The sequence below is a fragment of the Arvicola amphibius genome, chromosome 7, assembly GCF_903992535.2.
Source record: "Arvicola amphibius chromosome 7, mArvAmp1.2, whole genome shotgun sequence".
In the NCBI taxonomy this organism is placed as follows: Eukaryota; Metazoa; Chordata; class Mammalia; order Rodentia; family Cricetidae; genus Arvicola; species Arvicola amphibius.
Genome location: NC_052053.1, coordinates 20,435,297 through 20,447,441, shown reverse-complemented (window position 1 = coordinate 20,447,441; position 12,145 = coordinate 20,435,297). Strand labels below are relative to the sequence as shown.

The following is a 12,145-nucleotide window of genomic DNA, read 5'->3' as shown; positions in this document are numbered from 1 at the left end:
GTAGGAGCTTGTCTAGCATGTGTTACACCCGATTGGGTCCGCAGCACTGATAAGAGACACAGAGAGGGGGAGGATGGGAACGTGAGGAATGGGGGAGGAGGAAAGGGAACGAGGAGGCAGAGAGCAAATGCTGCTGAAATAGCAGTTCATTTTAAAGACGCAGTGAGTGTAATAGCCTCGAAGTAAAAATGAAGGCAAGAAGTGATCTAGCTCACCTCTGTACAGGACAGTCTAGAGAATGAATGGAGAGAGCTCAATTATGCCGCTCTGTGGGATGAAGGAAAGAGTGGAAGCAGGGATCCACGTGTGGTTCAAACATCTACAGAGAGAAACAAATAATAAGAACCAAGAAACCCAAGTGTACATAAAACTTACGGAAACATGTGCTGAGCACAGTTAATGGAATAGCGTAGGCCTTGGCAAAAAGGGTCGCTAGTATTCTGTGCTGACTAGAACGAACATTTGGGGTGTGTAGCTAGATACTCAAGACAGAGAGAGAGCGAGAGCGCCAGATATCCTAATTTTAATGTGCAATATCAAAATTTTAAATGCTGGCAACAAATTCCACTAATTAAAACTTTTAAAAAATATGATGTGATATAAACAAAATGTGTCTGTTGAAATGCAGGCTATTTATTCTCAGCAGTTTGAGTATGAGCAACAGAGGAAGGAGCCAGAGGAAAACATTGGCATGGGAGGGAGACACTGGGGAAGATGGATTTTGAAGGAACAGGAGAGAATAGATACATATGTTTCCCTTAGGATTTGTCAGCCAGAAGTGGCATGTAGTTACTGAGGAATTTCCACCCAATGTCTTCCTTCACCTCTACTGTGGACACAGGAAGAAAAGCTTTCTGCGGTGTAACACAGGAATGGACTTGAGGCCAGAGTCGTAACCACTCTACCAGAGGTTGGAAGTACTAGTTAAGGGAAATGGGAGAAAATCTGAATATATATATGTATATTCAATCAATAGCTTGAAATAATTTTTCTAAGATTGAATAAAACTTAATTAGAGCTTGTAGCTTATTAGAAAATCCCTAAATTATAGTGTAAACTCAATATATCCTGAACTTTTGACAGTAAGTGATGTAGGTTTAAATTGAGACTCAAAGCATTTTACATTGATTAAGGAGTAAAAATGTTATTAATGAGATTTGTTTGGTGAGAGGTATGTTAGAGAAAGTTTTATAGTAGGTCAAACAAGATAAAAAATATGCATTAATTTTCTGTTTGGATATTATCTTAGTTTATTTTCCTATTGCTATGACAAAAGGCCTTGGGAAAAGAGAGTTGAGGATGAGAAGGTTCATTCTGGCCCACTGCTCAAGGGTGCAGTCTTACATGGGTGATCCACAGTCAGAAAGCAGACAGCACGAAGTGCATGTGCTTACTCATTTTCTCCTTGTAGGTAGTACAGATCCCATTCCAGGGAATGGCGCCACCCACACCGGTCAGGTCCTCTCACCTCAGTGAACCTAATCTAGATAACAGAGGGACAGCATGCCCCAGACATGCCCAAGGCCTGTCTCCTAGAGAGCTTTAATTCATAGCAAGTTGAAAATTGAGATTAACTGTCACAATCAAGAATTTTGTTCAATTTAGGTTTCACCATTGTCCTCAAGAAAGTCTTAACAAACTCGATCATTTCCATTTTTAAGAATATTTTATATAAAGTAACAATAAAATACTGAATTTGTGTTGTATTAATATTTACATTAATTAGTTCAATGGATCCATTGTATAGTATTTACTAATTTGATAGTTGTACCTATTAATAATAACACTTCCTTATGAACACGTTCCATTTAGGGGGACATAAGTCATCTATTTTTATCTGGTCTTGTAACTCTCAAAGATAATACTGTGAAAAAATTACTTTTTCTGAATAATATGCTTACTTTTCTTATGTTGGGTTCCATGCTCTAAAGCTGATTTTTTTTTTACTGAGATTGTTTATTATTCCATTCAATACACAGCAAGTTTTCCCTTTTATAGTTTCTCTTTTCTATTGTGCATTTAATATTATTTTCTTTAGTCATCTTAATTAAATAGTTAAAAGTATGCACATGTGTGATTTTTTTTTGCTCAGGTTGGTGACATTTTTGGGAGACAGGTAATTTACAGAAACATGTATCTTTAATAAATAATAAATGGTCAATCTTCCCCTTTTGTCCCTCTCTTTCATTCTATCTCTCAGAGGTATACATACCATATTTTCATAAGAGATTAAGCATTGACTAGAGAAAAAAATCAGGTTTAAAGTATTTATCATACACACGTACACACACACACATAGACACACACACATATATGTATATATATATGTATGTATGTGTATATATATATATATAATCAATGTAACCAAACTTTATTTATGACTAGTTTAATTTACCCACAAGCTTTCAACTGGATCGTAGACTTTAAAGTAATATGTCTGTCAAGGGTTAGCATTGTAACAGGGCAAGACAGTGCAAAGGTTCTAGCTTCTTGTATTCTTGCTGCAGCCATTTTTGGTTTAACTAGAATTTGATCTCCTTGATGGAGAATCCCAAGGGAAATTTTCAACTCTATTCTAGGAACCTGAGGTAAAGATGCCCCAGCTAATTTACCTGGCTTCTGATAAACTGCCTGCTTCTGCAAACCTCTACCTCCAGCTAACTGCTTATCTTAGCTTCTGTTTAACTGCTTGCTTAAGCAAAACTTCTCCCTGCAGCTGCTGCTGCCAAGCAAGATACTATGATAGAGTTTGCCTTTAAAAGGTCCTTGCTCTAAATACTCAGTGCTACGCTTAAGTCCTGGATATCTGTGTATATTCCCAGCGGGTTGGAATGAAGACTTTCAATTGGCTATAAACTGTGTTTCAGTGGACATCTCTGGTTGACTTTCCATAACAATATGTTTTTCCAAAGAAATGTATTAAAATTTCACCTTCTCTCCCCCTGTTCCTCCCTTCCTTCCTCCATTCTTCTTTCTTTTCCTCCCTCCATCCATCCCTCCCTTGTTCCCTCCATCTCTTCTTCCTATTCCTTTGCCCCCCTCTTTTGTATTTTTTTCTGGCTCTCTACCAAAGAGCCAAAGCCATTATTTTGCACTGACAGTAAAATTTTACTCTCAGAGAAACAAATCAGCACATTTTGTCAGAGATGAGACATAATGTGAAATGTTATCAAGCAAAATTTGGGTCTTTTAAACTTCTCTGCTTGATTTAACAATCAGTTCTTCAAATTCTGACACAAAGCTAAGCCACTAGGACTGGCTGTAAATAACAAGACATTGAAAAGCCGTGGAAACAATTGTATCTGCATATTTTTTACTCTCTCCAGTGATTTCCTGTGTGAGTGACAGATACACCATAGGGGAGCCACACATATTCACAAATTAAGGAGGAGAATCTCTCCTTGCCTTGTCAGGATCTCTCCCATGAGATGCCAGTCTAACTAAATTTCAAATGCCATAGACTGTGTTCATATTCTGAGAGCATGTGTATCGATTTCTTTCTCTTTAGGAAACCAAGGTATCAATTCAACATTTGTATTTCTGTTTTAAATGAATGCGTTATCTTTTTTTTTTTTCTAAGTTCCATCCTCTGCTATGGTGTGGGCACACTGTTTATTTCTTACTTTCATTAAGATGAAGGGCCACACCAGATGCTATCACATGGGTAAAATGAAGCAATTGAGAAGATGGTTAAGAAAATAAACTAGGAATTCCCTCTGTGGACAAACAAATATTTACAGATATTTATAAATATTCACAGATGTTCAAGGCAGAGAGAGGCAGATGCCACTGAGGTTCACTCTCATAGACCATCCTATAGTGACTGAATTTGACAAGAAGAGAACATATCAAAATTGAAGTGGGTATCACTTCAAAGCTACAATGTTTGTGACCAGAATTTTTTATAGTAATTTAATTTTGTTTCATAACAAAATTATGTTTCATATTTTGTAAGATTTATAAATTGCAGATTTCTCAAGAAATTTTCTCAAATGTATTTTTTGGAGAAAAAATTCAGGATATTGTCATTAGAGTACATTAATAATATATTTGGTCCACCTCTGCTTTAGGAAAAATTTAATTTCTACTGCTATTTAGGCTTGGCACATGAAGTACCTGATACTATAAAAATGTTTAATTGTTTGATTTAGTATTAAACTTAGGTGTATGCTTACAGGGAGGAACCTGCAACTCATGGACGGTAAACACCATGCAGTCAAGGGTAATGAGAAAAAAAAATACAAAAACACAACCTACCATAAAGCATTACCAGTTGTTTTTGTGTTGTGTGTGTGTGAAATCTAAAAAAAAAAAAAAAATCCATTATGTGGTTATCAAGCTTGAACTTTGTAGATAACAGTTTTGTGTTTCAATGTCAAAAGGTTGCACATGTGATGAAGGCCTATCTAGAAAACTGCACACATGTGAACGTTGACTTGAGTTTCACCCCCAAAAACTTATGTGAAAAAGCTGGATAAGAGAGGTCGGGAAATGACTTTGGGAATAAAGGGTTTGCTGTGTACTCCTGATCCCAGAACCCATGTGAGAAACACGTGGGCATGGTGGCCACAATAGTCTTAATACTCAAGAGACAGAGACAGACGATCTCCAGGGCAAGCTGGCTAGCTAGTGTAGCCAGAACTGATGAACTCCAAGTTTACTGAGTTAAAAAAAATAAAGAGGAAAGTGATTGGGGAAGACACGTGATATCAACTTCAGGGTCTCCCATGCACATATACATGTGGATCTGGACGTGTACCCACACACATCCACCAATACACACACACACACACACACACACACATACACACACACAATGATAAAGCTTCAATAAACACAAAACTGGCTGCAGTAGTGCATGCCTAGACTCCCAACACCGGGGAGGCAGACAGGAGACTCTCCAGTCTATCTGAATCAGTAAGATCCAGGTCGAGTGGGAGATCTGATCTCAAAATAAGGTAGAGGGACAAAGAAAACTTTATCAATGTCAGCCTCTGGCCTCTATAAGTATATACCACTTCAAGGTTTGGACATGTTAGGCAGCATATGCTTTGGGAGCATAATTATTATTTTATATATGTTGTTATTTGATATACATAAAGTATAGGAGTTTAAAATTTTTATTATTAAAATTTTTGTGATGTTTTCCAACGTCCATTAGAAATACCAGATATATAAACACCAGTTTTCATATGAATCTTCTCTCAACCAAATAAATCCATAGGAAGATGTCAAATCAAAGCACCCATAATCTGGGCATACAGCATATTGTTACAGGAATAGATTCAGGCTTCTATTTCGTCTACACCTCGAAATGTTCACCTACAACTAGAACAGCAGAATTTGCTGAGGAGAGCACAGGATGGATCAGAGAACAGAGCCACACAACCTATGTAAGGAAAGAGGAGACATTAATTTTGGAATTATGAACTGTACTCTGAAGAGTACCCTTGCAGAGGAGTGTGCACACTGGAGAAAAAATAGGAGTGTGAGATGAAAACGGCCCGATGACTAGTTATGTAAGACCCCAGATCCCAAACTACTAGTGTGGTCAAGGAGACTAGCATTAGACTCCTTGTCAGCAGCACTTAAAGGAAGAAAAGAATGGAGAGTCTGTTGGAGTCACAGGCCAATGCAAATGCAAAATAATATCCAAATTCGTTATTATCTACCAATGCTGGCCTTGAAGCATTGAGGCTATAGAAGAACAGTATTTCTATTTGTCACTTCTCTAGTGCTATGATAAAAAACCATGACCAAGACAACTTTTAGAAGGAATAGTTTATTCAGGCTCATGGTTCTCAGGGGATAAGAGTTTGCCATAGTGGAGAAGAAATAGACATGGCAGCAGGAGTAGCAAGCTTAAATCTTAAACCACAGGTACAAAGCAGAGACACTAACCTAGAAATGACCTGAGATTTTAAACTCTAAAGCTCACCCTCCACGACATACTTAATTCAGCGTATCCATACCCCTGAATTTACCCAAATACTATTACCAACTGGGGACTTAAGTATTCACATGCCTGAGACTAGGGTGGACAGTTTTCATTCAAAACACTACCCTGTTGAATAAGAAAGTGTTCTAAAACTTTGCAAGAATAAGTTTGATTTAGTATGTTATGTTAGAGAAACTGAAGAGATCTGTGTGAATACTGATTCTGTTTTATTAGAAATTTAAAACAAAAGTGAAAAATATAAAAATGTTCCCAAACTGACAGACTGGACAATGACATCAAAAAAGGGGCAGGGGTTGGGGAGAAAAATCATAAGACAGACTAAGTATGTAGACAATATATAGAAATCTAATAATACAATCCAAACTAAAAAGTCAAGTAGCATATGATTAATGATATTTAAGAACACAATGACAAGCTCAAAGAAATATATTATTGACTAAAATTGTATGGTGGGAAGGGTAGAAAAAGACCATTGAGCTAATTTTCTCCTCCCTCAACGTAAGGAATCAAAATCCACTGTATGATGAGGATGAAAGAAGGACCTAATCTATAAAGTCAACAAATTGTATAGTTGCAGATAAATGGCACCTTGTAAACTATTAGACAACTATTTAGGCAACTATTAGAAAAGTAATTATGTTACCAAATATAAGAAGAAAGATATGCAGACTGAAACAAGCAAACACTAAAACAATTAGATGGAATAGATCAACACGGAATGCTATCACTGTGCAAAAAACAATCAATTTTGTCAATAAACATGCATTCCCACTGGAACTGTAATCAAATAAAAGGGAAATATAACTTCTTAGTGGGCATCAAGAAACAAGCATTCCAAATGGCTGGACTGACACAACTTAAAACAAATCTTAAATGTAGTTTAAAATGCAGCAACAGAAGAGAAAAGGATTCATGTGTCATAGATTAAGGTACAGGAGACTGAGTTGGGAAAAAAAACAGTAAATGAAGTGAACCGAATATCCTCTAACAGTATGAACTGCTTTATTTTACCAATATAAAGTTATTTATATGAAGTATTAGTTCTTTTTAAAGCATCTTTTATGAGTTTATTGCCCCATTATTTTACATTAACTGAAATAAAATTATTTTTTTTAATTTATAAGCTAATAGCTTATCAAGCATTACAAGTTTTGGTCTACCTCATGTGAAGTATTATTACTAATACCTAATATTTGAGAACAGCCTAAGTGTTTTTCATTGTTCAGTAAAGTATTGGCAAAGTGGCTGCTGTGGTGGGGTACACCTTGAATCTCTGTACTGTGGAAGCAGATGCAGTCAGTTTGGGAGCAGCCGAGACTACATACTAAGTTCAGGGGCCATTCAGAGATACATAGCATAACCCTGTCCAGAAGAAAAAAAACAAAGGCATTAGCATCACGGAATACCTCAGCTACATGACTGTCAAAGTAGATGATAAAGTCTGTAGAGTAGCATCGGCCATGGCTATTTGAACTAAAGTAGTAATATTTTCTATGGGAGAACTGACTCATGCAATGCCTGCAGCAGCAGCAGAGTATTCGGACTTTATGGACATGTGGCCTTGTACTTACGGTTTACAGATTTGACTGGTAATATTGGGTTTACCCTCTCTGGGGAGGCAGCGTTGTCTTCATCCGTCACATACTCAAAATTAATGATGAACATCATAGCCACACCCTCTTGGTTCTTCACTGGGATTATGTGAGTGTTACAAATGAAAGTGGAGCCTAAGGGGAGGAAAAAAAAACGAGTGTTAGATCAAACATATAGCTTCTCTGTGAACTACCAGTAATGGCGAAATTGAAATGCATTCCTATAAAAGCTTGTCTTAAATGACCACTGACAATCAATAAAATAATTTATTGCATATACATTTACTTTATAGACACGCATAAAGAGTCTAGAATGTAATTTAGTTACTACAGTGTGGAAAAACACAGTATCAAATCCTATTAGCTTTTACCAACAACTTTAACAGCTAGTATAGAAAAGTATTTTTAAGATTTTAGAAAACACTATCATCCACGCCCTACATATTTGTATTATGTCTATGTCTACGAGAAATATACTCGTATAAAGAGTGATGAGATATTCATTTTATTTACCATGATTTTGAAAATAAAAATTATATCTTTTTTCTTAGTTTTCTATGTTCAATAAATTACTGTATATTTTAGATGTGCTGCAATAAATGAGAAAAATGCAAGCATCCAAATGACAATATTTTATTTGGTTTTAATTGGTCAGGAAGTAGAAAAATGTCTATATTATTGAATTATTGTTTTCTGCATTGCCTTTAGTTACCTCTGTGAATCCACCAACATAATCTTTGCCATTCATGATCTATATGATATACAGTTGAGAAGCTGAATTTCTTTAAACTACTTGCCTTCTGTCTGATTCCTTGGAACTGACAACTAGTAATCCTCAAACAATTTCCTTCTGGTGTGGGAAGTCCTTCTGTCTATGTGTTGCTTTTATTGGTTAATGAATAAAGAACTGCTTTGAGCCTATGGCAGGGAAGAACTGAAGCTAGGCTGTATGCTGGGAGAAAGAAGGGGGAGTCAGAAAGAAGCCATGGAACCACGGCCAGATACAGACATGCCAAAACTTTGCTGGTTAGTCACAGCTATGTGGAGATACACAGATTAATAGAAATGGGTTAAATTAATATGTAAGAGTTAGCCAATAAGAAGCTAGAGCTAATTGGTCAAGCAGTGATTTAATTAATACAATTTCTGTGTGATTATTTTGGGGTTGAGCAGCCAGGAACCAACAAGTGGCCTCCTTGCTACACCCTTCCATCCTTATCTTCTGAATATTTGCTCTATTCAGTAAAAGTGAGATTAATCTTAAAAGCTATGCATTTGTTTCAGCCAATTGTAAATGCAAAAACTTCAGAAAGCAATCTTGATCTCTCAGATGATAATGCGTATTATGATTATTCTTGTTTTTTTAAAATATTACCCCAAGAATTATGTTTCAGTGACAAAATAGGGAGGGGTGTATGAGGGCAAGGCTGATAAGAGATTTTGATGAATTGTGAGAAAATGATGGCCATCTGGAAAGAAGGGACAAAGGTACAGGCAGATAGCAGAAGGTTTGAACCAAGAACCTCAGCAACTTCAAGAACCACAGACTGCTGACATCCTGAAGAGGCGTTGCAAATTCTGTTGCAAGCAAAACAAGGAGTGAATAAAGCCCTTTCCTTCCTGCAGAGTCCTGTACCATGGCTCATACTATCAAAGTTGAGAACAGAAGCTGCGTCTGATACTGCTGTAGATGGAGGATGCTGAGCTTTGAGGAATGCAGCCGGACAGCTATTTGCCATGTGGTAAATTGTTCCAATGATCTCTAATTTCTACAGAACGGAGTTACAAATACCCATTTAGAGCACTTACTCTTTGTATCTTAGAGATACCAAAGTCTTAGTTACAATTTAGATTTCTAAATACTGATATCCTTCCATATTTAAAATGGAATAGACCCTAATAAAATATCAAATGGAATAGACCCTAATAAAATGTCAAATATATATCAGTAGTCCACACTGCACAGATGCTAAAAAGCATGCTTTAAGAATGATTTGCTGCACATCCAGTCTTCAGCTGTATCTTCAATTCATCTAATAAAATAGTTAGCTAGAGCTCTTGTCAAGTTTCCATGGTAACAAACAGGCCAACTTTAGTAAACACAAAATAAGCAATTTAAGAGTGCTCCATTAGAACTAAATATAGAAGTGCCATGGGCCAGGCATCACAATGCAAACTGGTTAAACAGAATCTGAAGAGACGTGAGAAATAGCCATCACGCACTTTCCTAATGAGTCAAAATACATATTGATTTTACCACTTCAAATGACATTTCCTACACCATTTAGAATATAATTGTGAATTCACAGATTTGTTATGCAGAAGTTTGAAATCTTTCAACATCTGAGGTATACTGCTGATTGTGAAGCAGAAACATAAACTAGGTCTTTGAGAAATCAATGAATAAAAGATGCAAGGATGGAGATCTAGTAGGCTTGTAATAGAACAGAGCTGCTTTGTATTGACTAATAAAAGGAAAACCATACCCTTCCATACAAATGCTTGAAATTGACTGTTGAGTACTGAAAAGCACATAATCATCATGCTCCAAGAAAACAGTTCAATGCATGTATATCAGTTCCACACCTCATTGCATATGTATAATTAATATGAGATTTATTGCTTACCACTATTGCTTCCTAATGCTTCCATTAAATAATATATCCTTTCTACAGTCAACTGAAGACTCACACTTACATTCTTTCCTGTTTTAGTTTGGAGGGTTGACATATCCCTCAATCTTGTGTAGCCTCTGGAAAGCACACAGTGAAAGGGGAGACACAGAATACAGAGGAGGAGCATATACAAATGTATTTTAGCTTGCATAATTTTGCAACCTCCAAGCACTGTTGAGTTACCGCTTCTGTAAAGCAACATTCCTGTCAGAGTCATCATTTTGTGATTGTTAATATTTTTTTTTACCCTGAATGAAGTAGTAGAAGCAAAGGGAACTGAAACATAATCTGTGAAGCACTACTTTAACAATGAAGAAAAGAAAGACTTATTCAATGATATTTAAATAGCATTAAATCAAGAAAGAATTTAAGCCTTGTTAAAGCACATAGTGTATTCAAATGAAATTAATAGTGTTTGTTAAGAGGCAGAATATTTACAATAACATTATCCATTATTTATACAGTTATGCATGCAATTATGCTGCACTAATACTGGTTAGACTTGGGTTCATTTCCATATTTTTGTTTCTTGATTGAAAAGCTTTCCGAAGTGGAAAAAGGCTACTTGGGAGAAACCGTGCTTATTTTAATACATTTTTTTTTCAGAATTTAAAACTTTTAAACTCTTGGTATTAGTCAAGAAAAGCATGGTCCTTTGAATAATACAACAAATACCTCTTTATTCATAAATCAGCGGCTTATACTCAGCTGTATTATGAAACGAAATAAAAGGCCATGATTTTTCTGCACAAACTTCTTTGAAAGTATTTTTTGGTCTGTAATGTGTACTCACAGGGCATCTTGTGCACACAAGGAACATCAGGGAAGCCCGAGTAACTATACCAGCATGGTGACTAGAAGGTCTGGGGTGTGGAGGGTAGGTCAAGGGATATACAAAATGGCACACCAACTGGGAACTTCTTTCTGTTGGAAAAGTGCTGGGGCATTTCATGCACAGATTGCTTCATTTGATTTAAAACTATCATTCTCACGTGTATGCAAGCAATAGCTTGCTGAGAAGGCTAGGATGGGAACAAAGAAAGCACTGTGGAAAACGCTGTCAGAAAACTGGCGTGAGTATAATAGTTTACACTAGGGTCGTGTGGGTGAAAGTGCTTAGGTGGAGTTCAACATGTGTTGAGCAAGAAGAATGGCTTACTGTTTCTTAAACTGAGACAGAGTGAGGCAAGAAGTGGCCTTGAAGATTGTGTATATTCATAGGCGTTTGAATAAGATAACTCTGAAATTGCTTGGATATCTAAGTGGCGATGATAAACACAAGGCGCAGCAGTAAAGTTGAGTTTATGTATTAGTCTAAGCCAGAGTTATGAATTTGGAAGTCATTGGGGGTAGATAGGTACAGAGAAAGTTTGTAGCCTTATTCCAGAGGCACTTTAGAGTCAGAGGACGGATGAACAAGACCCCATAATGATCATGAAGGAATACATAATGATCATGGAGAAACACATAGTGATCATGGAGGAACACACAATGAAGTGGGAGGGGAATCAAGATGTGAGCCATCAGGGCTTCAGAGCCAAAATTATTCCCTAGGAGGACTCCATGAGCTCTTGCTAACAGGCATCACGAGACATTAGCATACATGCAATTCTTTAAGAAATATTTCATAGAACTGTGGCCATGAAGCTGCTTGGATGCCTTCAAGAGTGAATGAACTGCAGGAATTACATCTGACAACAGAAGATTCTTTCGAATTGTTCTACTAATGGATGAATGCCACACAGTTCTAGCACAGATCAGTAGCTAGAAGACATTAAAGCTATATTTTCTTGATAGAGAAATGGTTGTATGTTTCTACACTTCTACAAAGTACACTGAATTTTTTTTTAAAAAAAATAACTCTATCCAAATTTGTTCACATTAAGCTCTTTAATTACTTAAACTCAAGAAAGGTCTAA

At 36.5% G+C, this 12,145-nt stretch overlaps 1 protein-coding gene across 3 annotated transcripts in view; it reads right to left on the bottom strand.

Annotated features, from left to right (window-relative positions):
• Window positions 1-12,145, bottom strand: part of Kcnh7 (potassium voltage-gated channel subfamily H member 7) — a 426,118-nt gene that overhangs the window by 144,327 nt on the left and 269,646 nt on the right. For all 3 annotated transcript variants that reach the window (XM_038335737.1, XM_038335738.1, XM_038335739.1), the window contains one exon: window positions 7,531-7,686. In XM_038335737.1, coding sequence (XP_038191665.1) covers window positions 7,531-7,686 — 156 coding nt within the window. The remainder of the gene's footprint in view (window positions 1-7,530; window positions 7,687-12,145) is intronic.